At 37.6% G+C, this 27268-nt stretch overlaps 1 protein-coding gene across 3 annotated transcripts in view; it reads left to right on the top strand.

Annotated features, from left to right (window-relative positions):
* Positions 1–27268, top strand: part of LRRC28 (leucine rich repeat containing 28) — a 197992-nt gene that overhangs the window by 3578 nt on the left and 167146 nt on the right. For all 3 annotated transcript variants that reach the window (XM_061158596.1, XM_061158597.1, XM_061158595.1), the window contains exons 2-3: positions 61–288; positions 19974–20014. In XM_061158596.1, coding sequence (XP_061014579.1) covers positions 121–288; positions 19974–20014 — 209 coding nt within the window. In that variant the 5' untranslated portion in view covers positions 61–120. The remainder of the gene's footprint in view (positions 1–60; positions 289–19973; positions 20015–27268) is intronic.

The raw sequence follows: 27268 nt of genomic DNA, 5'->3' as shown, positions 1-27268 counted from the left end.
ATGCTAACTGGCAGCTTTTGTTACCAGTATCATAATTTTCAGGTTTTTTGTTCTCTTTAGAAATGGACCAATTTTGACAAGATGTAGTACTGCAGCGTGCCTGATGGAATATGTTCAGCCATGGCATCCGAACTTTGTAAGACGATCTCTGTGGCAAGGCTGGAAAAGCACAAGAATTTGTTCTTAAATTATAGGAATCTGCAGCATTTCCCATTGGAGTTACTGAAAGATGAGGGACTACAGTACTTGGAGAGACTCTACATGAAAAGGAACTCCCTTACAACCTTGGTACAGTATTACATTACATTTTTTAAAAGTTATTTATAATGTAGTCCTGATCAAGATATGTTTTATGTTTCTTAAGATATCCAGAACCAAGATGTATATCCCCTCTTATTGTATAAACATGTAATAAAAGTACATATACAGTGGGTTCTCCTTAGGTGGAAATTCACTATCCAATTCCTGCAGTTAGAAAGTTGCAGGAGTCGTATAGGAAAGCAAGATATTCACTAATATACCACTGAGTCCCACAGGCTACTACATATAAGAGAGATAACCAACTAGGACTTACTATATAGCACAGGGAACTCTACTCAGTATTCTGTGATAACCTATCTGAGAAAAGAATCTGAAGAAGAATGAATATATATGTGTGCACAGCCAGATCACTTTGCTGTACCTGAAACTAATGCAACATTGTGAGTGAACTATACTACAATAAAATTAAAATAAATCAGTCCCCATTCAGAAACCCCTCTGAACTTAGTCTGTGTGTCTCTCCGGGCCTGTGCTTTCTTTGTGTGTTAAGATTCCTAGATGATTATGGATGTTACAGTATCCAACAGACCAGTTAAAAAGTAAAGAAGAGGAAGGCCAACAAGGATGACTCTGATTTAGAGGTGTTTAAAAAGATAATGATTTGAAGATTAAAATATGAAAATTAGCATTAGGAGGCTTGATGTGTTTTGAGTATTTTGAAAAACTCCAAAACCAAAGAATCTCCATGATTGCACTGTGAAAATCAAATGACTTTGAGCTATCATCTAATTTATTGGGGAAATTTTTGCCACAAAAGCCAACATTTTATGATATTAAAAAAACTAAAATATTTTTCAAGAGAATGTCTCTGTCAAACTTTTTATTCCCACTATTTACCATGATATTTGGTCTCTGTTTTAAATGAATTTGCTTTATGTGGACTTTTCTGATTATGATTGAACCTCATTTAAGTTTTTCACGTTGAATTCTAGTTCTTATTCATATTAGATGGTGTATGAAGTCTTGTTGTTTCTTTGTGAATGGACCCATTCTTCCTTCCCTTCCCTTAAAGTATCTGAATATCTGAAAATATACCTTACTGGCTTCATATATATGGAGTGTTTTTCTGGAGAAGTTTTATTTAATCTGTGTAAAATACCTACAGTGTGTAGAAAGCATTATAAATTTTGCTTATTTTTGCTGTGTCTGAAAGTAAATGTAAATATATCTTTCATTTTTAGTCTTTGGCATATTGGTGTATGGGGCTTCCCAAGTGGCACTAGTAGTAAAGAAACCGCTTGCCAATGCAGGAGACATATGTGATGCAGGTTCAATCCCTGGGTCAGGAAGATCCCCTGGAGGAGGGCATGGCAACCCACTCAAGTATTCTTGCCTCGAGAATCCCATGGGATTGCAAAGAGTTGGACATGACTGTAGCAACTTAGCACACACACTTATTGATGTATATGCTATTTTGCATGCCTAGTTAGATTTTTTCAAATTAAATTTTTCACTTTTCAAACCTTAATAATCTATATAAAATCATATTAATCCTTTTTGCAAGATCATCATTCCATAAAGTGAAACCATATTTATGTAGTGTTTTTTTACCCCCTGTAGAGAAGAAGTGGTATAAGAAATAATTTGTCAAGAATTATAGCCCAGGTGTTCTTATGTTTGTTGTTAATGTACAAATAAAAGGTTGTGAGTGTATTACATCTCAAACAGTCATAGTCTACAGCAGTAGAAATAATTGACCTTTGCTTATAAAACTAACAATAAACTTCTGGATTTGTGGCCATTTCTTGCCTGAATTTTTCTGTTTATGAAAAATTTAAATATCTACTATGTAATTTTAACTGATATAATGGCTTCCAAACATACATTTCAAGTTTATTATTTGCCACCTTGTTTGTTGAAGATTAAATTGTTGCATATGTTTATAATGATAGGTGTATGTATTTTATTTTAATGGTTTCTCTTAGCTGGAACATTTGATTCATGTGTATCAAAGAGCTTTTTCAACTGTGAAGTGCCATACAGATATCAGTATGTGAGAATGGTAGCAACTATGCCATTCCCTGACTATGCTGAGCATAAGACAGCTTATTTATCCAGTATAGTCTGAGAATGGCTTCCTGCACAGGTTTTGAAAGCAGATGGAATAGTACTTGCCCTTATGTGCTCCAAACTAGTGAGTTCAGGCTTTTGGAATATTTGCTGGTGTTATTGATAAGGTATATTTCCTATAGAAATAACATGTAGTATGTGAAATTTTACTTACAACTGCAGTAGTGTTCAAAAGAAAAAGCATTATTGGAATCATACAGTATCTCAAACACATTAAAAATTAATTGGCTTTTTTTTTTCTTTGTTAAGGAAGCTTGGGAACCTGCCAGTCATTTCCATTTCCACATTGTTTTGTTATTTTTTATTAACATTGTTTTATTGTGTTTAAATGTCCTGTCCTCAGCACTCCCCATTTCCCCTCCTTATATGAAAGCTTCTTGGTGAGAAGAGGAGTCACTGAGGCCTGACTTCTGTCCTTCCTTTTTCCATTTAGTTGTTCTGTATCACACCGTGGTTTATATTTGTAGGATGATTGTGTGTCAAACGCTCAGAACTTGGGGAGTGCCCATATTACAATTGAATGACAGTGAGAAAGAATAAACTTTTTTTATATACAAAAGAATAGCTTCATATATTACCTATGAAAATGATACGTGCCCTGTAGCAGCCAACATAGAGGAAGACATGGAAAGGAATTGCTTCTCTTTCTGTTCATCCAGTTCTGTGCTTTGGAATAACCAGTATTAACAGTTGGATTGTGTCCACCCACTACTTTGCTTCTGTTTATGTCATTATGTACTCTGTATTTTTTTGCATTTTTAAAAAACAAAAGGGAATCATACTATACATACTTCTCTGCAGATTTCTCTCTTCATTCTTATTCCGCTAACTTCTAGGCCAAAAAATATACATACATCCTTGTATTTAGGATCAAGTCTTAAAAGCAAGATTGCTGGATCAAAGGATAGGCATATTTTACATTTTAAAGTAGTTTTTAGCAGTATTTCATTGTACAGTATTACCATTTATTTGTATATCTGAAAAATCATAAAACTTTTTTAATATGAGTTAATTTATATAGGAATACTGTTATATAATTAATAGGCAAATAAGAAGTGATTAGAAAGCTTTGTGATTTTGGTTCCTAACATTTATCTTAGAAAATGCTTTGAAGAATTTTTCTGTCATTATTTTAAATGCAATTCAAGAATTATTAAGTCTCTGATCTTTGTGGTAGTTTGACATTAAGAGAATAGGAGATACAGGTTCTGTGTTTGTCGTAGGATAGGCATCCACATAGTTGTTAGGTGAATAAATAAATGAATATAAAGTAGAATAGTGTTAAGGACTATAGTACAAGTATATGAATTCCAGATTGAGAATCTTTTATCCAGGGACTCTGTCTTAAATTCATTATCCCCAGTGCCTGGCCTACTGCCTAACATATGTAGGACACATCATCTAATTCTATGTATCAGGATTGTATAAGATTTTTTAAGGAAGGTGCTACTTGCATTGATCCTGAAGAATGACTTTGACAGGAACTTAGGAGGCAAACTATCACTTATTCATTCACCATGTATTTATTGAGTACTTACTGTGTATCCAGTACTCTTCAAGGCGCTGACAATCAATACCTCATGGAACAGATTCTTACTCTCATGGATTTTTTTTTCCTGACATCCCAAGCTGAAGAAAAAAATATTAACTGAGATTAAATGGCAGAAGATTAGGATCAATGTTTGTCCAAAACTTTAGTGACAAAAAATGGTGGTGACTGTGACAGGGACTGTGTTAGGAGCTCTGGAGAGTGGAATGCAAGTTTGAGTTGGTGAGAAGGAGATGAAAAACCAGATAACAAGGTGCAGTTCAGTTCAGTTCAGTCGCTCAGTCGTGTCCGACTCTTTGCGACCCCATGAATCGCACACGCCAGGCCTCCCTGTCCATCACCAACTCCCAGAGTTTACTCAAACCCATGTCCATCGAGTTGGTGATGCCATCCAGCCATCTCATCCTCTGTCATCCCCTTCTCCTCCTGCCCCCAATCCCTCCCAGCATCAGGGTCTTTTCCAGTGAGTCAGCTCTTCTCATGAGGTGGCCAAAGTACTGGAGTTTCAGCATCAGTACTGAAACTGATAAACACACTTTTTATCAGTCCTTCCAATGAACACCCAGGACTGATCTCCTTTAGGATGGACTGGTTGGATCTCCTTGCAGTCCAAGGGACTCGCAAGAGTCTTCTCCAACACCACAGTTCAAAAGCATGTTTTTTGGTGCTCAGCTTTCTTCACAGTCCAACTCTCACATCCATACATGACCACTGGAAAAACTATAGCCTTGACCAGACAGACCTTTGTTGGCAAGTAATGTCTCTGCTTTTTAATATGCTATCCAGGTTGGTCATAACTTTCCTTCCAAGGAGTAAGCGTCTTTTAATTTCATGGCTGCAGTCACCATCTACAGAGATTTTGGAGCCCAAAAAATGAAGTCTAACACTGTTTCCACTGTCTCCCCATCTATTTCCCATGAGGTGATGGGACCAGATGCCATGATCTTATTTTTCTGAATGTTGAGCTTTAAGCCAACTTTTTCACTCTCCTCTTTCACTTTCATCAAGAGACTTTTTAGTTCCTCATCACTCTCTACCGTAAGGGTGGTGTCATCTGCATATCTGAGGTTATTAATATTTCTCCTGGCAATCTTGATTCCAGCTTGTGCTTCTTCCAGCCCAGCGTTTTTCATGATGTACTCTGCATATAAGTTAAATAAGCAGGGTGACAATATACAGCCTTGACGTACTCCTTTTCCTATTTGGAACCAGTCTGTTGTTCCATGTCCAGTTCTGACTGTTGCTTCCTGACCTGCATACAGGTTTCTCAAGAGGCAGGTCAGGTGGTCTGGTATTCCCATCTCTTTCAGAATTTTCCAGAGTTTATTGTGCTCCACACAGTCAAAGGCTTTGGCATAGTCAATAAAGCAGAAATAGATGTTTTTTTTGGAACTGTGGGTCTAAAAATTTGGTTTTGATTTGAAAAAGCAGGCATAGCTGGAGGGTCTTGACAAAGGACACTTTTTCCTTCTCCTTTTTTATTTTCTTCCCTCTTTACTTACCCCTCTTCTCTTTTCTTAGATGAATGAGTTGAGCCTGTGTAAATGCTGATGGGAAATCTTCATTAGAGAGGAGTTGAAGATACAGAAATAGGAAATAATTAAAAGTTCAAGATTCCTAAGAAGGTAGGAAAGGACGGGCCCCAGAGTACACTTTTAGGGAGGGAATGACTGAAATAGTATCCCTTCCTCCTTTAACAAGAGAAAAGAAGGATGGGTACACAGGAAGATACAGACTGGGGGGGAGACAGTTTTTGTCTGATGACCACCGCTTGGGGACTGAAGATCTGTGGAGAGAGCAGGTTTGAAATTATTGTTATGAAGAGTCACGGCAGTTTGTTTTGAGAAAGGTGATAGAACTGTTGGGATTATTCAGCAAGCAGTTGATGGCTAGGCTTATGGTGGAACCATCTGCTTGTTTAGGGAGTTTTTTCCTGCAGTTCTTAGCTGTCTGAGGTATAAAGAATTTGGGATGTTGCATTTATGCAGGCTTAGGTTTTTCCAGGTACAGAGGGACTAAGGAGGTTTAGGATTTTGGCAAGAGTGATTAAAATGGTGGGACATGGAGTCTAAGCTGAATTGGAGGCACAGAACAAAAGGAGTGAGTGAATAGGGAAAATGAAATGGGTCCAAAGGATCCCGACTTATACTGGGCATGATTGAATAAGCCATCCAGATGGATGTCTGGTCATGGAGAGAGACATTAGTCACGGAGAAATTTCAGATGATCACAGGTTATGAGTGTGCAGGCTGAAGGGGGCTGGCGTAGAGCCTACCTTGTCCCCTTGCACCCCAGTCCCTGCCCTTCCTCCCCACCAAGTAGCTGGGGTCTTTGTAAGAGTGAGAGAAGGAATATAGTGTGGAAACAGGAATCAGCAGTGGAAGCATTTGAGGTCTGCAGTCCCAGGAAGAGAGGATTTTCATTGTTTGGTAACAGAACTTAGTACTAGGAAGTCATAGACCCAGGTCTTATGTGCTTAATCTCTTTGGATCTTAGTTCCTTCTTTTAAATAAAAGGAGGCAAGTGACTTGCATGGAGGAAAAGAACTCAACCTGGAAACAAAATTATTCAATGGATCTGCCAGTTTCTCTTAATGAGTGCAGTAGGTAGAAGGCCGTCCTGGGGATGTGGAAGAGTGACCTCCGCAAATAACTGATGGAGCTCTCCTGTGTTGCCAATTTTATTTACAAATATGAATGGATTGAAAATAGGCATATAAATTTTGGATGAAATAGGGTGGTTTGGCGTGCTGCAGTTCATGGGGTCGCAAAGAGTCAGACACAGACTGAGTGACTGAACTGAACTGAACTGAAGAGCAATAAAAGTAGATGGATCCTGATTAAGCAGTTAATCTGTGCAACAGAAAAAAAAACTTAAAAATTATACCCTTCTGAGCTTGAAGGGAAGAAGGGGTATATCCATCATAATCCTGAATTGGGGTGGCAGAGTAAGGTGCAGATGTATTTTTTTGCTACTGGCCCAGGAAAAAACGTTCCTGGCCTACCCCCATCAAATATGACCAGGCAAATCATAAAAAAATACAGAGTCAAAACATAAAACGATATTTAACTTTCAGCAGCGAAAGTGGTAAAACATTGATCATTCTTTCCTAGTTGATTGAAAGAGATTAATACCTGATATTGAAGATTATCAACGCCATGTGTGTTGAAGACAATAAGGAGCAGATGCTCTCACAAATTATTTGAGGGAGTGGAAATTGACTCACTGTTTTTGGTTTGTGGTTGGACCATATCTAGCAGAATTTTATATGCACATATGTTTGAACTAGCATTTTGATTTGTAAGAATTTCAGTTCAGTTTAGTTGCTCAGTCGTGTCCGACTCTGCGACTCCATGGACTGCAGCACTCCAGACCTCCCTGTCCATCACCAACTCCTGGAGTTTACCCAAACTCTTGTCCATTGAGTTGGTGATGCCATCCAACCATCTCATCCTCTGTCGTCCCCTTCTCCTCCTGCCTTCAATCTTTCCCAGCATCAGGGTCTTTTCCAAGGAGTTAGTTCTTTGCATCAGGTGGCCAAAGTATTGGAGTTTCAGCTTCAGCATCAGTCCTTCCAATGAATATTCAGGACTGATCTCCTTTAGGATGGACAGGTTGGATCTCCTCTCAGTCCAAGGGACTCTCAAGAGTCTTCTCCAACACCACAGTTCAAAAGCATAAATTCTTCGGTGCTCAGCTTTCTTTATAGTCCAACTCTCACATCCACACATGACTACTGGAAAAACAATAGCCTTGACTAGACGGACCTTTGTCGGCAAAGTAACGTCTCTACTTTTTAATATGCTGTCTAGGTTGGTCATAACTTTTCTTCCAAGGAGGAAGCGTCTTTCAATTTCATGGCTGCAGTCACCATCTGCAGTGATTTTGGAGCCCCCAAAAATAAAGTCAGCCACTGTTTCCACTGTTTCCCCATTTATTTGCCATGCAGTGTTGGGACTGGATGCTATGATCTTAGCTTTCTGAATGTTGACCTTTAAAGCCAACTTTTTCACTCTTCTCTTTCACTTTCACAAAGAGTCTCTTTAGTTCTTCACTTTCTGCCATAAGGGTGGTGTCATCTGCATATCTGAGGTTATTGATATTTCTCCTGGCAATCTTGATTCCATCTTGGGCTTCATCCAGTGCAGCGTTTCTCATGATGTACTCTGCATATAATAAGCAGGGTGACAATATAAAGCCTTAATGTACTCCTTTTCCTATCTGGAACCAGTCTGTTGTTGCATGTCCAGTTCTGACTTTTGCTTCGTGACCTGCATACAGGTTTCTCAGGAGGCAGGTCAGGTGGTCTGGTATTCCCATCTCTTTCAGAATTTTCCAGAGTTTATTGTGATCCACACAATGAAAGGCTTTGGCATAGTCAATAAAGCAGAAGTAGATGTTTTTCTGGAACTCTCTTGCTTTTTCAATGATCCAGCAGATGTTAGCGATTTGATCTCTGTTTCCTCTGCCTTTTCTAAAACCAGCTTGAACATCTGGAAGTTCATGGTTCACGTATTGCTGAAGCCTGGCTTGGAGAATTTTGAGCATTACTTTGCTAGCGTGTGAGATGAGTGCAATTGTGTGGTAGTTTGAGCATTCTTTAGCATTGTCTTTCTTTGGGATTGGAATGAAAACTGACCTTTTCCAGTCCTGTGGCCACTGCTAAGTTTTCCAAACTTCCTGGCGTATTGAGTGCAGCGCTTTCACAGCATCATCTTTAAGGATTTGAAATAGCTCAACTGGAATGCCATCACCTCCACTAGCTTTGTTCATAGTGATGCTTTCTAAGGCATCTAATTCCACCTGACTTCACATTCCAGGATATCTGGCTCTAGGTGAGTGATGACACCATCGTGAGTATCTGGGTCATGAAGATCTTTTTTGTACAGTTCTTCTGTGTATTCTTGCCACCTCTTTTTAATATCTTCTGCTTCTGTTAGGTCCCTACCATTTCTGTCATTTATTGAGCCCATCTTTTCATGAAATGTTCCCTTGGTATCTCTAATTTTCTTTACCCAACAGAAAAAACAGCCAAGTGAACAAGGATACTCCTCACAACATTGTATATGATGAAAAATTCTGAAAACCTGTGTTTGTCCATATGGGCTGGGTTAAAATCAGATAGCAGCTACCCTTGTTTGAGGTATTACTAAGTGCCAAGCACAGTTTTAAGTAATTTATGTGTGTTAATCTAATTAATCTGCAAGATAATCATATGAGGTAGGCACTATTATTCCTGCTTTATAGAGAAGTAAACTGGGGCATAAAAAAGAATACATCAAACTTAATAGAGATGATAGCTGTGGAAGAGGGAGGCCATAAGAGCTGGGATAGGCGCTCTAATAAACAGAGCCATACACTTAAGTGTTTATAGTAAAAGGAAAAGGTTCTACTACTGAGTTTGGTTTATATTCTTTTCAGTAGATATTTATGATTTTTATAATTAAACATGAAAATGAGTTTGTTGGAATTTAGTGTTACTAAGATCTTTCCCAGCTCTCAGATTTATTAATCAGTGAGTCTAAACATTTTGATTTACAGTGATGATGATACTTGCATTTATGCTCCTTGAAGCTGGTGGCTGGGTTGAGGGTAAAAAGTGTTGATGACTGAGAAGTCATCCAGCTACATGCTCTACTTGCTTTGAATTTGATAAGAGTAGGATCTAGATCAAATGATCATCAGAACACTTTGAAGGGAAAACCAACAAATTAGGTAGATGGTAAAAATGAGAACCATGCAATCAGATGTGCCAGAAGAAGTAGGGAGAGGGAATGCTTTTGTTTTTGTTTCATGGTGTCATTTTGAATTCCTGCAAAGGACTTCTGTTTCCCCCCGATTTGTCAGAGCCTTGCATCTTCCACAGCCTCCATAATCACCATGAATGCTCTGTTCTTGAGTTAGCACTGTACTGAAACATCTTAGTTATTTCTAAACCTGAATGCATGGAAACAGCTCTGTCTATGTTTTAATGTTTATGTATAATGTATGCTATAGTCCTGCAAAACATTCATTACAAATGTACCAGTAACTGTCTCAGTTAACACACCTGTGCCTGAAAAGTGTGAGTTTTGTTATCAGTTGAGTCATTCAGTTGTGTCCAACTCTTTGCGACCCCGTGAACTGCAGCACGTCAGGCTTCCCTGTCCATCACCAACTCCCAGAACCTACTCAAACTCTTGTCCATCAAGTTGGTGATGCCATCCAACCATCTCATCCTCTGTCGTCCCCTTCTCCTCCCGCCTTCAATCTTTCCCAGCATCAGGGTCTTTTTAAATGAGTTGGTTCTTCGCATCAGGTGGCCAAAGTACTGGAGTTTCAGCTTCAGCATCAGTCTTTCCAATGAATATTCAGGACTGATCTCCTTTAGGATGGACAGGTTGGATCTCCTTGCAGTCCAAGGGACTCTCAAGAGTCTTCTCCAACACTGTAGTTCAAAAGCATCAATTCTTCCGCGCTCAGCTTTCTTTATGGTCCAACTCTCACATCCATACATGACTACTGGAAAAACCATAGCTTTGACTAGATGGACATTTGCTGGTAAAGTAATGTTCCTGCTTTTTAATATGCTATCTAGTTTGGTCATAGCTTTTCTTCCAAGGAGCAAGCCTCTTTTAATTTCATGGCTGCAGCACCATCTGCAGTGATTTTGGAGCCCCCAAAAATAAAATCTGTCACTATTTCCATTTTTTCCCCCTTTATTTGCCATGAAGTGATGGGACCAGATGCCATGATCTTAGTTTTCTGAATGTTGAGTTTTAAGCCAACTTTTCCACTCTTCTCTATCAAGAAGCTCTTTAGTTCTTGTTTGCTTTCTGCCATAAGTGTTGTGTTACCTGCATATCTGAGGTTATTGATATTTCTCCTGGCACTCTTGATTCCTGCTTGTACTTCATCCAGCCCAGTGTTTCTCGTGATTTACTCTGCATATAAGTTAAATAAGCAGGGTGACAATATACAGCCTTGACGTACTCCTTTTCCTATTTGAAACCAGTTTGTTGTGCTATGTCCAGTTCTAACTGTTGCTTCTTGACCTGCATACAGATTTCTCAGGAGGCAGGTCAGGTGGTCTGGTATTCCCATCTCTTTATATCAAAGCTGTTTTTCCTATTGAATCTTCAGCTTTAAGTATTTTTTCCTCTCAGTGTTACTGGTTGGTTGTCAGTAGATCCTTGTCAAATAGTAAACAGACTATTTGAAATAGCTTGGAAAATGAATGTTGACCTATAATTTATTCTGTTGAATCACAGAATTTCAAAGCTAGATGGAGCTTTGTAGATAATTTAGGCAGTTTGTCTTGAGGTAAGTAAGCTTAGGAGAGGTTAATAGATGGGTCTCAAGTCATTTTTATGGCCAGTTAGAGCAAGACTCAGGTCTTCTAATTTGTAGTCCAGTCATTGCTGCTTTTCTAATTCTGCACGTATTTGTTGGTGACCTGTTTCTAGCCTAGCACCATGTAAAAGTTTAACTGCATTTATCCACTGTGGAACAATGAAGTGTTCCACGTTAGGTGAATTTTCCTAGTTAACGTCTTTGAAGTTTACCTCTTGAGTTTTACTGTGAGTCTAATTTTTCTTGATAGAAATACTTTTACAACATGCATCATTCTGTACATTCTTAAAGAAATATGGGGAACATGACTTAACCCACTCTTCCTGACTTGTAGTTTTGGCCTGGGGAATTAGGAGAGAGTTTAGAAAGATGTGACAGGCTTACAGACCTTTCACTCTCGACCCTATCCTTATGTACTTGAGGGATTCCATGTACAAGCAGAAGGCTTGTACACATTTGTATATGTTTAAATTCATATACGTTTAAATACGTTTAAATTCATTTTCAAGCATTCACTGTACTAAAAATGAATGAGTGAGATACCAGTTTCTAAATGTTAGTCCCATCAAATCAGTCTCTGTCTCTGTCTCTCTCTCGATTGATAGATGAATATAGATAAAATGTACATAAGGTGTTTGAAATATCATGCTTTGAGCTTGGAACACTATTCCTTCCTAAAACAAGCAATTATGTCATAAGCATATAGGATTGTAAAGGCTAGGTGTATTTTTAAACGGTTAATCTAGCTTTACGGAAAAAGTGTTTAGTATTCTTTTTTGTGTGTCTATTTTTGTTACTTTGAAAATTCCATTTATAAAATCACTGAATGCATATTAAATAGGTTTTGTTAAAAATAGAAAGTAGGTAGGGGCAAATGATCCAATCTTCAACCCTTGTTTAGGATATCTCTATAGCTTTCATTTTTAAACAAATATTTTTAATATTAATACTTAACAGAATTTTAGTAATTTTTAATGTTTGTTTTCTTTTCAAAAATATTCAGATGCAGACATCCCTTGGTATCTGTGGGGAACTGGTTCTGGTACTCACTCCAGTACCAAAATCAGAGGCTGCTCAAGTCCCTGCATAAAATGACTTGGTATTTGCATATAACCTATGCACGTCTTCCTGTATACTTTACATCATCTCTAGATTATTTATAATACCTAATACAGTGTAAATGCTATATAAGTAGCTGTGAAGACAGTGTGAATGTTATGTAATAGTTGTTGGTGTAGCAATTCAAGTTTTGCTTTTTGAAACTTTCTGGAATATTTTTTCCCTGATTATTTTTGATGCATGGTTAGTTGAATCCAAGGATACAGAACTCACACAGACCGATTGTACATATTTCAGTTTGTAAATGTACTAGATGTACAGACTTTTAAATTTTGAGCATATTTTTCTGTAAAGGTTTTTGCTAAGTAAAAAATAGCAGTTTGGGAATTTTTTTTTACCTTTTTGGCAATAAAACACTTGCAGTTTTGCAGATATTTAACACTTATTTGTTTATATTTTTAAGAGAATAATTTTAACCTGTATAAATGTCAAGCAAGTACTTCATCATTTTAAGAAAATAATTAAAAATTTTATCATTCATATAATTAAGTAGTTCTTTTATGTTCTATGTCCAAAAGAGCTGAGTTTAAGTGAAAAAAATGGTAGTAAGTGTAATACTAACTAGTATTAGAAAGTAATACTAGAAAGTTGCTTTCTCGTATGATAACTACTAGTTATATGTAGTACTGTTTAAATTATAACAAAATACTGAAAATTCAATTCTTTAGTCATAATAAATCAGAAAAGGCAAGGCAACCCACTCCAGTACTCTTGCCTGGAAAATCCCATGGACGGAGGAGCCTGGTAGGCTGCAGTCCATGGGGTGGCAAAGAGTCAGACATGACTGAGTGACTTCACTTTCACTTTTCATTTTCATGCATTGGAGAAGGAAATGGCAACCCACTCCAGTATTCTTGCCTGGGGGATCCCAGGGACAGGGGAGCCTGGTGGGCTGCCATCTATGGGGTCGCACAGAGTCGGACATGACTGAAGTGACTTAGCAGCAGCAGCAGCAGTCATAATAAATAATCTTTTAAGTACTTAATGGCCATATGTGGCTAGTGGTCACCATATTGGGTGGGTAGATAGAAAATATTATCCATGTTGTAGAAAGTTCTGTTGGACCAGTGATGTGTGTGACTGAAAAAAAAAAAAACAACAACATTAGAATCAATAGTAGCAACTCATTGTTATCATGAAAATCAAACTACCACTATGTGTTAATGCTACAGAATTGTAAAGAAAAATGATCCCAGAGTTCTTTTTTACGCACTTCAAAGACAACTTTAGAAACAAAAGACTTTGTCCACATTTTGAGGATTTTTCCTTCCCTCAGTATTTGCCCCTCCTTTCCATTTCCTTTCCTTTTGAAATGGCTTTATTTTAATATTTGTAACACTTGTATTCAATGAATTTCCAATGAAATTTTTATTTTAATGAACTTGGGACATAAAATATTTGTGATTGTTCTCATGGATGCATTGCAAGAAATTTGAATACTTGCCATGGTTTTCTTCTTTTTTTTTTTTTTAAGAACCATTGAAATAAAAAACTCTAAAGATGTTATATTTTCATATCTGGGTAATCAAAATTTGCATTTTCTCATAAAACACTGACGTATGTTTGGGATTATCTTTCTATATTGCCTATGAATAGATTGTCCATTATTTGCACATTATAGTCTCATTACATTTTTGCTGGGAAACAGAATGTCAGTGGTAACTTCTAGTGGTCCTTGACCTAACTGATTGCACAGCCCTTGTTAGGAGTGGTTGGGAGGGGTTAGTGAGCTATTAATGTTCTTAAAAGCATTTCTTGTTGCCCCTTCTCCCTCTCCTTAGCACCTCCTCTCCTCTCCCCCCAATATGTGTCTCAGGCTTTCTAGGATTATTCACATGAAAACCATAGTTAATAACATTTCATTGTGTTACTTATTGCAGGAAGAAATGAACTTAACTGTCAGAGAGTTTGATGATAGTAGATGTAGGTATTAAGAATCTGCTGTGGTTTTCTGTCTCCAGAAAACATCAAGGAAATATGACCAGTGTTTAAGACAAGGCTCATGCTTTTTTGGTCTGCTTAACATTTATTTCAAGAGAAATTTTAAGAGAAGAAAATAAGTAGTTGATGGAAGTGAGCCAAGAGATAAGAGCGTAAAGTTAAGGGACATTGTGAATCAAATGGTGAGTAGGGCTTTGATGGGCATTTCTGCTATTGTGGACCAGGGAAGGTGGTGCTGCTGCTCATCTGTCTCTGTTCCCATCAGCCTGCCAAGGCTTCTGACTTTACTGCTGAGAGATCTTGCTCTATAACATACATAAAAGGAGGAGAAATACTGAAGGAGGAATGAACTAATATTCCTGGTAGTAAAGAGGTTTTCTTTGGTTGTTCTCATATAACCCCATGGTATTTAACTCCTGCTGTATGCTTGCCCAGAAATAGTGATACTAAATTACTGATCCAACTGGAAAGCTTGTTGAGTATGTTGTGGTGGTTTTTGAATGAAGTAACTTTATTAAAATTAAAAATAATTTATTGACGTGAAATTCACATCATGTAAAATTAACCATTTTAAAGTGAAAAATCAGTAGCATTCAGAATATACGCAGTGTTGCACAAACACCACCTTTGTTTAGTTCCAAACATGTCCATCACTCAAAAGCAAAACCCCTTATCCATTAAGCAGTTTCTTCCTGCTCCCCTCTACACCCCAGGCCTGGAGCTGCCAATCTGTGTTCTATCTCTCTGGATTTATCTGTTTTGGATATTTCATATAAATGGGATCATTCAGTGGATCACCTTTGTGTCTGACTTCTTTTCACTTAGCAAAATGTTCTCAAGTTTCATCCAGGTTGTAGCGTGTATCATTCCTTCATTCCTTATGATTTAATAAAGATTCCACAGTGTATGTATATGACAGTTTGTTTATCTGTTCATCCATTGATGGATATTTGGGCTGTTCCCACCTTATGGCTATTATGACCACTGCTGCTATGAACATGGGTATACATGTAAATGTTTAAGTATCTGCCTTTAATTATTTTGGGTATATATAGGAGTGGAAATTTGAAATCTTATGGCAATTCTATGTTTAACTTTTTGAGGAACAGCCAAACTTTTCTGTAGTGGCTGAACCATTTTACGTTACTGCCAGCAGTGTACAAGAGTTCCCATTTCTCAATTCCTCATCAATAGTTGTTAAGTTTACATTTTTAACAAGTTATGGCCATCCTGGTGGTTTTGAAGTGGTAACTCATTGTGGTTTTGATTTACATTTCCCTAATGAGATGCTGGTGGCTCAGATGGTAAAGCGTCTTCTTGCAACGTTGGAGACCCGGGTTCATTCCCTGGGCTGGGAAGATCCCCTGCAGAAGGAAATGGCAATCCACTCCAGTACTCTTGCCTGGAAAATCTCATGGACGGAGGAGCCTGGTAGGCTGCAGTCCACGGGGTCCCAAAGAGTTGGACACAACTGAGCAACTTCACTTTAATGCTAATGAAGTTGGGTGTCTTTGTGTGCTTATTGGCTGGTTGCATATCTTCTTTAAAGAATGTCTTCTCAAATCCTTTGCCCATTTTTCAAGGGATTTTTTTTTTTTTTGGTGGTTGAGTTGTAAGTGTTCTAGACCCTTACCAGGTATATGATTTGCAGATATTTTCTCCCATTTTATATATTGCCTTTCACTTTCTTGTATTGTCCTCTTATGCAGAAAATTTTTAATTTTGATGAAGTCTGGCTTATCTGTTTTCTCTATTGGTGGTCTTGCTTTTGGCCCATGATTATGAAGATTTACTAATGGTTTCTTCTATGAATTTTATTGTTTTAGCTCTTAGATATAAGTCATTGATAGATCCATTTTTAGTTAACTTTTGTATATGATGTGAAGTAGAGGTCTGACTTTAGCTACTTTTTATAACTGCCATAAAAACTATTCATTTAATTCAGGACTTCCTTGAAATGTGTTGTTAGAGGTAGGATCGAGCAGATTTTGCTGAACCCTGAATCCTAGTGATTCAATGATTTTTTTTTTTTTCGTACTGCACTACTCTTTCAGATCTCTTGGGGACTTTGGTTCATGGTATCTTTACTCAGGGCTGAAAGCTGATAAAGGTCACTGTGGACCTCTTATGTTCAAACTCTCTAAGGTCTCTACTTTGACATAATTCCATTGACCAAAGCAAGTCACTTAACCATGTTGACCTTAAATGCAATCCTGCCTGTTGCCCAGAAGGAGAAAGAAAAGAAAGTAAGTGGTGCACAGTGACTATAAGAGAATGCAACTGAACATGTGATTGCAACATATTTGAAGTATTTGTTCCAAGATACACAATTTTAAAACATTGCCATTTAAGGAGGTTGTAAGTTTTCCATAAAAGAATGTGGTAAAGCATCATTGACTCAGGATTTGCAGTGAATGTTACACTGTGTTTACTGATGTTTACTTTTACATTATTTGTAAAGAAAAAGTTATTAAGTGATAATATGAGATTTAGTGACGGGAGTTTTGGTCTAATTTATAAAACAATTTTCAGTTAGTTTAGAAGGAAGTGTTCATACTCAAGGAATTTGGGTACAGATTGTTTATCTATTAAAACTTTTCTATGTCAAATTTGTGAAAAAGAAGGACATAATAGTAATAATAGTTTTGCAAGGCACTTTAAGATTATTGCTCTTAACCTATCAGGATTTTAAAATATGAAAACATTTAAAACTTAATAGGCTGAGTCCTATTTATGTGGCTCTGTAATCCAGCATTAGAGCTTAGTTGCTCTGTGTGTTAGTCCTTAGTTGTGTCAGATTCTTCATGACCCATGGACTGGGACTCGCCAGGTTCCTCTGTCCATGGGATTTCCCAGGCAAGATTTCCCACTGGAGTGGGTTCCCGTTCCCTTCTCCAGGGGATTTTTCTGACCCAGGGATCAAACCTGGGTCCCCAGCACTGCAGGCAGATTCTTTACCATCCGAGTCAGCTGGGAAGCTCCTTAGTTACTCACAGAGTAACAACAATGTTGATGTTAATATATAGAGATCTAGTCTCTTACCTATTTTTCATAAACTATGGAAGTAGGAAAATTAAAATATACAGTGTTTCTCATATTATTTAGTTTCATTGCTAAAATGTACCACTAGGAAGCAGAGAATGATATTTTATAGCACCAGTAGATGTCAGCCACAGGCTATGCAGCAGGCTGATTCTTTACCAGGCTTTTTGCTTTTTTTTTTCTTTTTTGAACCCAGCATCCTAATGAGCTGCCAATTTTCTCAAGGTTGGTGTGCTTATTTTTAAATTAAAACACAATGTACTTACTAGCAAAAATATAGTGATGTAGTAATGGCAGCAGAAACATTATTCAGTGCTTAATTGTGTGTGTAGGTAAATAGCTCACAGGGGTAACTGGTTGGTCATGGAAAATTGCAGTACTGTCTGGTAAGACCCAAGAAGGAATCTGTAAAGAATGACCATGGGTCCTATAATTAGCCAGATATGGTATTGATATTATAGCAGATCAAACTAGGTGAGGTTATAATAGCACTTCTTTTCTGGACAAGCCTTTCCTTTTTAAGAGGAACAGCCAGAAAGCTTCTTAGCTCTCCTCTCCCACCCCCTCAGTGCTTTAGTTTGCCTGGGATGTCTTGTAAGTATCCCCACAAGTGGAAGTGTGTATTCCTCTTACTGGGGGAGAAAGCAGTAATAAGAGAAACATTTTGGAGACTTGGATCCAAGAGCAGCACTCAAGGAAAGACTTGTCATGAAGGACCTTATTGCAGATATTGATGTCAAAACATGGGGGAAAAGGAATCAATCACAGCTTCGGCATTTGAAAATTAAAAGTGGTTTTATCAAAAGTGGAAACTTAATAAATGTTTCACTGACTTCAAAACAGTATTCATATTCAGTGCTATTTGGTTATTATGAAAGTGTGAGGGTTAATATATATGTAAGTAGCTTGGGATCCTGTTGCTAAGTAAATACATCAGTATGCCAATATGAAATTAACTTTGTCTCCTTGATTAAAATAAACCATAGTGTTCAAGATTTAAAAAAAAATAGTTTTTCCTCAGTATAAAATATAAGACCCTAGAGAACTGTTCCTTAGTACTCTCTTCAAAATTATATACCTTTATTCTCTGTGGCCCAGATATACCAGAAATACCAAACTAATGGCATTTCTCTTATTGAGTGTTTAGAACCTAAGTTACATATAATGTGATTGATTCCTCAATTGTGTAGCAATTTATATAGTACATTTTAAAATTTAATTTAAAAAATTTTAAAAGACATGTATGCTTATTATTAAAGATTCAGATGATACAAAAGTAGATGGAGAATAACAGCACTATCCTTTTTCCTAATGATAATCACTGTTTCTAAGCTCCTGTAAGAAAAATTACTGGTTACAAATCTAAAAATTTATAGTCCCCTGAACTTTTATTTTTCTATTGACACAATTATTTTTATAAGTGCTTTTGAAATGTAAGATTTTGTCATGAGTGCTGCCAGGCAGTTACAGTAGAACAAATTGTGGTTTCTTAAACACACCTGTCTGTCTTTGGTCTTTTCACGTGTTGATTCGTGTGCCTAGAAAGCTAACCAGAACACTCCTCCTCCCTACTCCATGGCAGACTTTGGTAGTTATGTCTTTCAAGCCTCAAGTTAGTCATAATTTCTTTTAAAAAACCATTCCTGATTCTTCGTTATTGATATCTAGCTTAATTCTACAGTATGTTTTAGTGTAGAATAAAAAAAAAGTGTTCCTCCTGACTCAGTGTGCTCTTTCAGTCTTAACAACTCCTGTCTTTGTGTGTGTGTGAGAGAGAGAGAGAGACAGAGGCTGACTTTCAGTTACTTACAGGAGGCTTTTCCTCCTACCCAGGGCCTATCCCCATCTCCCTTCCCCTCCTGTGGCCTGCTTCCTGTCCCTGTTGCATCACACTCCTACTCAGAACTTAGAACCTGGTCCAGATGTGACCTCCCTTAGACCACCTGAGCTCCAGCTTGCTCTGTTTATTCTGAGTTTAGTTATATCTTGGTGTATGGCCCTCTGCAACTTCAATTCCTTTCTCAGGAGTAGTTTGGGATTTTGGTTTGACAAGGGGTTGGTATTATTATTTTTAGGGCTACTGTAACGAATTACACAGGCTAGGTGGCTTAAAATAGCAGAAATTTGCTGTCTCACAGTTCTGGAGGGCAGAAGTTCAAAACCATGGTGTTGATTGGGTTGGTTCCCTCTCGCAGCTTTGAGAAAGAGTCTCTCCCTTTCTCTGAGCTCACAGGGGCGGGGCGGGGTGCTTTGCCAGCGGTGTTCTTTGGCTTTGTAGCTACATCCCTCCCACCTCTGACCCCAGCGTCACATGGTGTTATTCCCTCTGTCTGTGTCTGTTAAAACATTTTTAGTTCTTCTGTGACCATGGAATATGAGATCTGGTTTCTCCAAGGGATGTGGATTTTAAGTGTTCAGATGTATACATTTAAATTGAGTTTGATCTACGTAAGCATTAACCCAGACCTGCTGATGTATTATTTTCACATTTTCTCAAAATTTACAGCCCTTCAAAAGGTAGTACTTTGTATTTAAGCTGTTTAGAAATGTTTATACATTTTTCAAAAATAAAATTTAATTCTGAGTTTTTAATTTTCAGCCAGAAAACCTTGCTCAGAAGCTTCCAAACCTTGTGGAACTGTGAGTCTGTTTATTCAAATTTTTTTTTAAAAAAAGAACAAGAATGAACATAAAGTTATTTTAAATAATAGGGAATGTTTTACTGTATTAATTTATTACTTCTTTGGTATTATGATCATGGTGCTCATGTAGGTAGACCTGTGGTTCTGCTAAACCCAATAGTATTTTAAAGTATCTTACCATTTACATTTATGTTTTAAATATCTCACTTCAGGGTAGTAAAGATGATGAAAGATAACTTTTTTTCTTGCAGCATCCTGGTCACAGAATCCTTCTGGTAGTCCATGGAATTGGGATTATTGGGCTTCCCAGTTGGCACTAGTGGTAAAGAACCCACCTGCCAATGCAGGAGACATAAGAGGCATGGGTTTGATACCTGGGTCAGGAAGATCCCCTGGAGAAGGAAATGACAACCCACTTCAATATTCCTGCCTGGAAAATCCATGGACAGAGGAGCCTGGAGGGCTATAGTCCATGGGGTTGCAGATTGGGACACAACTGAAGCGACTTAGCATGTGATTGTTAGTATTGTTACTACTGCTACATATGCTACTGATATAAACAGCCTGATGGTCTAAAAGATTTAAAATACAGAGTATAAGCCTCCTTCCCTATGTCCTTCATTTGTTTTAGTTCTTTTGATGATTACCTCCATAATACCTCCATAATGTATCTTTTTAAAATGCATTTACACCTTTGTTTTTAGTATATCAGCTTTATCTCTTGACTAAGGAAGATGAATTTCCTTATCTTGTATTTCCCTTTCTTTCTACCTGCCTCCTAATTTTGTCGGGGGAGGAATTTGCATCACTTTTCTTGTTCTTTTTATCATTTGGCATGATTTTCAGGAGGTAAATTAGAGAGAGCTAACTTTACACCTTCATCTATAAGCCAGGAGTCTCTGTCATTTTACCCAACCTTTTATTTTTGAAAAATTTCTGACCAACAAAAAAGTTGGAAGCATAGTACAATGAACATCCATACAGTTGATCTAACATGGAGGTTAGAGATGCCACCCTCTCATAGTTGGAAATCCAGGTATAACTTTATAGTCAGTCCTCCATTGTTTTGCCAAAAGTTTTCACTTTTGTTTCAGGTTCAAAGGATTTGTTAACAAAATAAGCCACTTGTTCTATCAGTTCAGTTCAGTCGTTCAGTCGTGTCCTACTTTTTGTGACCCCATGGACTGCAGCATGCTGGGTTTCCCTGTCCATCACCAACTCCCGGAGATTACTCAAACTCATGTCGATCGAGTTGGTGATGCCATCCAACCATCTCTTCCTCTGTCATCCCCTTCTCCTCCTGCCTTCAATCTTTCCCAGCATCAGGGTCTTTTCCAGGGAGTCAGTTCTTCGAATCAGGTAGCCTAAGTATTGGAGTTTCAGCTTCAGCATTAGTCCTTCCAATGGATATTCAGGACCGATTTCCTTTAGGATGGACTGGTTAGATCTCCTTGCAGTTCAAAGGACTCTCAGGAGTCTTCTCCAACACCACAGTTCGAAAGCATCAACTCTTTGGCCATCAGCTTTCTTTATGGTCCAGCTCTCACATCCACACATATACTCGTTCTATACACATAAATAATAACCCGTATTTATTAGAGAATTATCTAGCTTAATTTCAATATACTAGCATTAAAAGAAAAGAGAAATAGAAACAGCAGAGAATACATCACCAAATTGAGTTTTCACCAACATCCAGACTCAAACAGTACTGGAAAGTACACAGCACGTCGGGAGTCTCAACTGGGAAAATGTCCCAGGCAGCGTGTCAGCTCAGTGGGTGAGACTTTAGAGATCACAGTTTGTAAGATCCCACTTACAATCCCAGGATGCAGTCATCAAACTGTGAGCAAATAGCAGCTCTGATTTCATGTTAATGCATAAAACTTGGAATGTTTTTAAACCTGGGGCTTGGTTGGCCAGCTCCCCTCCAGAGGCTCAACAATCTCAAGATTCATCCCCTGTTTTATCTATGATGCTGCCAGTCTTGCATTCACAGAAGACAGTCACTCACAGTCAGGGCAGTGTCCAGGTAGGTTAGAAGCAAGGTCAGAGGCCTGCTCTGATTTGTCTCTGAAGCCTAAATAAGACTTTTTAATTTCCCTAATAACATCCATATCCACAGTTCACATCTGTGGACTCACCCAACCTTGGATGGTATAGTACTTAATAGAAATTTGTTGAAAAAAAATCAGAATGTAATTGGACCTGTGCACTTTAAACCCTCTTGTTCAAGGACCAACTGTACAGGCTTCACCTAAATGTAACCAGTTAACATTTTACTTCATTTCCTTCCTCTCTTTCCCTCTTCTACTCTCTCTTTACTCCTCCTCTTTCCCTCCTTTCCTTTCTTCTCTCCCACTCTCTCACACACAAATTGCACACATTATAGTGTGTGCGTGCGCACGTGCATGCACTCAGTTGTATTCGACTCTCTGTGGCCCCATGGACTATATAGCCCACCAGGCTCCTCTGTCCATGGAATTTTCCAGGCAGAAAATACTGGAGTAGGTTGCTATTTCCTACTCTAAGCAGTCTTCCCTGACTAGGGATCGAACCCACGTCTCCTGTGTCTCCTGCATTGGCAGGTGGATTCTTTACCACCTGTACCACCTGGGAAGCCCCTATGTATCTAAGAATAAAGACATTCTTGCACATAATTTTATTATTTTTAGGTCTAAGAAAAGTAGTATTAATTCAATAATATCATTTAATATACAGTTCATATTTAAATTATCACAATTTCCCCTCAAGATGTTTTTTTTTTAAGGTAGATGTCTAGATTTTTGAAGTAGATGTCTTGTTTGATTGTTTCTTCTGGACTAGGTTCACTTTAAATATCTTCAGTGATGTTCTGCCCTATTTGGTTTATCAAGTTTTTGTTTTCATTCTCTTTATATGTATATGTGTATTTATTTTTTTTTCTGAAGCGTGGTTTTTCACCCCTAACTAGTTTAGTATATATTTCTAAGAACAGGAATGTATTAACATTTTTAGCCCTACTTTTCTATCCTTAATAGATAACTTTATATTTTTCCCCATATAGATTTTGAACATTTCTAATAGTTTTTTCCTAAATGTTTAATTTTTTTGCTGTGTAAATCTTTCTTATCTGTTATGTCTTCTAACTGGGTAATTTTTGTTTATAGGCACACTATGGTTTTTTGCATATTAACTTTATATCATGCTCCTTCCTAAAATCTTCTATTGTTTGAGTTAGTTTTATCATTGATTCTCCAGAGTTTTCCAGGTATACGTTACTCTCATGTCTGAAAATACAGTGTTATTTCTTCTTTTCCAAATCTTTATTTTCTCTATTCTGATTGCATTGACTAGTCCTTCTCTAGAGCAGTGTAAAATTGTATTTGAGGTAGTAGGCATCCTTGTCTTCTTTCAGACCTTAGTGGGAATACCTCTAGGTTTTCTCCACTAAGAAAGATGCTGGCCTTACAGTTAACACAATTCTTATGTGTTAAGTAAATATCCATCTGTGTTAATAATCTCTTGCTGCTCAACGGATTGTCTCAAAATGTAGTTGCTTAAAATGTAGGGGTAGTTAAAAGAATAAACACTTATTCTCCTGTATTTTTTGAAGGTCCAAAATCTGGACTTGGCTTAGCTGGATCCCTTTGCTTCAGTGTCTCTCTTAAGGCTCTAATCAAGATTGTTGCCCAGGCCTGCTGATTTACCTGAAAGCTCAACTGAGTAAATATCCTATATCTGTGTTCACTCATATGGTTGTTGGCAGGATTCAACCAATTCCTCGCAGGTTGTTAGACTGAGGGTGTCAGTTCCTAGCAGGCTGTGGGCCAGAGAACTCCCTTGGTTCATCACCACTTAGCCTCTGTTATGTAGCTCACAACATGGCAGCTAACTTCAATCAGAGTGAGCAAGCGGAAGAGCATGCGAGGCTACGCGAGAGGGGAGCCCTTGTCCCTTTCTAGTCTAACATGGAAGTGGCATCGCATCACTGTTGCTCTGACACTCAAGGGGAGGCCGTTACACAAGACCTGCATGCCGAGGAGTGGGGCCCGCCGGGGACCATCCTAGGTGCTGCCTACCACACTGTTAATTCCTATTTTCTCAAGAATTTTTTTTATTAGTAATGGGTGTGACGTTTTTTCAGAAGCTTTTTCAGACTTTAAATCTAATGGAAAAATCCTTGAGGCCTTCAGGCAAAAAGGTGAACCAGTCATGAAGATGAAGAAGATTGCAACATAAGACTCCAAACTGAATTATCTACACAATGGCAGTTGAATTCTGGATTGACAGTTTTTATTTATTTGAGCTTGTTGAAAGTATTTGACTATCTTCAGATCTCCATAGATTCTCATAAGAAGTCAGTGGAATTTTCATCATTTTCCACATGTGTGTAATATATCATTTTTCTCTGACTTCTTTGAAGATTTTCTTTTGATCTTGACTTTTAGCAATTTAACTGTGATGTGCCTTGGTATAATATTCTTTGTATTGGAGTTTGCTGAGCTACTTGAATCAGTGAATTTATGTCTTTTACCAAATTTGGGACATTTTCAACCATTATTTCTTCAAATACTTTTTATGCATCTTTTCCTCTCTTTATTGGACTGTTTACATATATCTTGTTGATATTGTCCTACATACCTCTGAGGTACTTCATGTTTCCTCCTTTTTTTTTCTCTGCACTTAGATTGAATCATCTATATTGATCTGTCTCCAAGATCTTGAATTGGTAGAATTAATATAGTTAAAATAGCCATACTGCCCAAGCAATCTACAGATTTAATGTGATACCTATCAAATTACCCATGACATTTTTCACAGAACTAGAACAAATAATCCTAAAATTTATATGGAACTACAAAGTCTCAGGCTTACCAAAGCAATCCTAAGGAAAAAGGAACAAAGCTGGAGGTATAACCTTTTTAGACTTCAGATAGTATTTCAGAGCTACAGTAATCAAAACAGTGTGTTATATTCTTTTATTCACCTTTATCAGTAAACATTTAAGTTCTAGAATCTTCTTCCTTTCATCCTTTCTTTCTTAGTTTCTGTTTCTCTGCTAAGATTTCCTTATCTTTTCATTAAGACATATTTTACTTTAGATCACTATGCATAATTATAATAACTAATTTTAGATAGTTGTCTACTAATTCCCAACATCAGGTTGTCTTGGGGTTGCTATATATTGTTTGTTGTCACTGACGTTTTCCTGAGTTTTCATACGTTAAGTAATTTTAGATTATATTCTGACAATTGAGTATATGTGTTTTGGAGACTAAAATCTGTTAATTTCTCTGAAGAGTGTTGATGTTTTGTTTCAGTGGTTTCCCTAGTTGACTCAAAACAGTAAAGTGCCTTTTGGAAGGCAACTGAAATCTCAGTCCAGTTCTTTTATCTTTAGTTATAGTTTTTTCCAATACAAATGGTTTTGGAATAAGCCACTGATTCAGGCAAAGTTTATACATAGGATTTGGGGTTCCCCTGCCTGTTTATTTGTTTGTTTTTCTGGTATTCTCTGTTTGTCAGGAACCATCCTTGCCCTGAACTCTGTCCTCTCCTTGGCTAGCAAGAGTACAGTTTCTTCTGGAATTTTAGCCCCTTTTTGTGGTAACTCTTTGTCCCTTTCCTAAGACTAAATGCTATAAAAAAAAAAAAAAAAAAAAAAAAGATGAAACTCAGACTCACCCAGTGTCCTCCTCCTGTTTTTGTCTCTCCCAGAGCTGGCTTTTTTGTTCACTGTTGCAGTGCCTCAGGTTTGTTTTGTCTGTGTGTTCTTCAGTGTTTTCCTTGTCAGAGCATCAGTCCAGTAGGAGTTCATTCTGCTGTACTGGAATTGAAACTCACATTCTTCTACTTGAATCTATTTTTGCCTTTTAACTCAAGTGGGTTTCTTGAAGTCAGCATTAGTTGGTTCTTTGATTTTGACCAGTCTAACAATCTGGCTCATTCCGCTGGAGTATTTAGACTGTTTATATTTAATATGATTACTGATAGGATTGAGTTTAAGTTCACCATCTCAACAGTTGTTTTTTCTATTTGTCTGAATTATTCCCTATTCTTTTTTCCCTCTTTAGTTTCCTTCTTTTAAATTATTTCAGTGTTATTTTAGGATTATGTTTTATTACCATTATTGATTTTTAACTCTACTTCATTTCAGTGTTGAAAGGTTTATGTTTCTTTAACCTATTATAATCTACCTTCATATAACATACTACTTCACATTTAATATAAGAACCTTAGATGAATACATTCAGTTCATCCCTCCTATCCTTTGTGCTATTGTCCTATGTTTTACATGTGTGTGAGTGTTGTGAGAGAGATAGATCTATGTATGTGTAAACCATATATATCAGCCAAGGTCCAGTTAGACAGAAACTATACCACTAATTTAAGCAGGGAAAATTAAAGAATTGTTAACTAGTAAAATGTTATTAACTACTAAAAGAGCTTAAAAAGGACTCCATGGTATTCAGAATTAGTACGTACAAAAAGGTAGATCTGTACGTCGAGAACTGGACAGTGAAGGAACTAAAGACTTAGGAGAGTTCCAAACCCTAGGCTGAGGTTAGACCTCTTCAAAGAAGATAAGACTTCCACAAAGCGTATAGCATCTGGGTGGTGAAGACCTTGCCGTCTGATTTAGGCCAGAGCAGATCTGTAACATCATCTCACTGTTGCAGGAGTAGTACGTAATCTAGAGCTGGCATATTAGAAGCAGCCTGACGGTGGGGAGCCAGTTGCCTGAGGACATGGCAGATCTAGTGCAGAAGCGGCCACACAGGGGGAAGACAGTTACCTGAGGCCAGTTGAAGTTATTTATAGAAGCGCATCCTGTTGGATGAGGAGTGTGGCCTGAGGATAGCAGCCAGAAATGCTGCAAAGCTGACTTCAGCTTGGGGAGTTCGTGGTTTGAGAATGTGGCCTAAAATGAGGGCTGCTGGGGCTTGGCTCTGTGCCGAATAAAAAGTGGAAAGAGGACTGGACCCGGAGAAGTGCCTTCCTGCTATTCTCATCTTGCAGAGTTACTCTAACACCTTCTTTTGATGACATTAGATCAGTTAGCAAAGGAGAAATTTTGACAGAGTCCAGCTCCAGTATGTCATAGCAGGTAGATTTGTAGCTGAGAGATAAAATTGGTAACTGGTGAATACACTATTATATAAATTTTGCATTTAAATTCTTAAAGAAACTTAAAAACGAGAAAATGTCTTTTTATATTAGCTTCTATATTCTCTCAGATTTGGTTTGCTTGGAAAAAAGTCTTCATTTG

This window comes from Dama dama, chromosome 13 (genome assembly GCF_033118175.1).
Source record: "Dama dama isolate Ldn47 chromosome 13, ASM3311817v1, whole genome shotgun sequence".
Taxonomy (NCBI): Eukaryota; Metazoa; Chordata; class Mammalia; order Artiodactyla; family Cervidae; genus Dama; species Dama dama.
The sequence above is the reverse complement of the archived record's forward strand: the minus strand, read 5'-3'. Positions and strand labels throughout refer to the sequence as shown.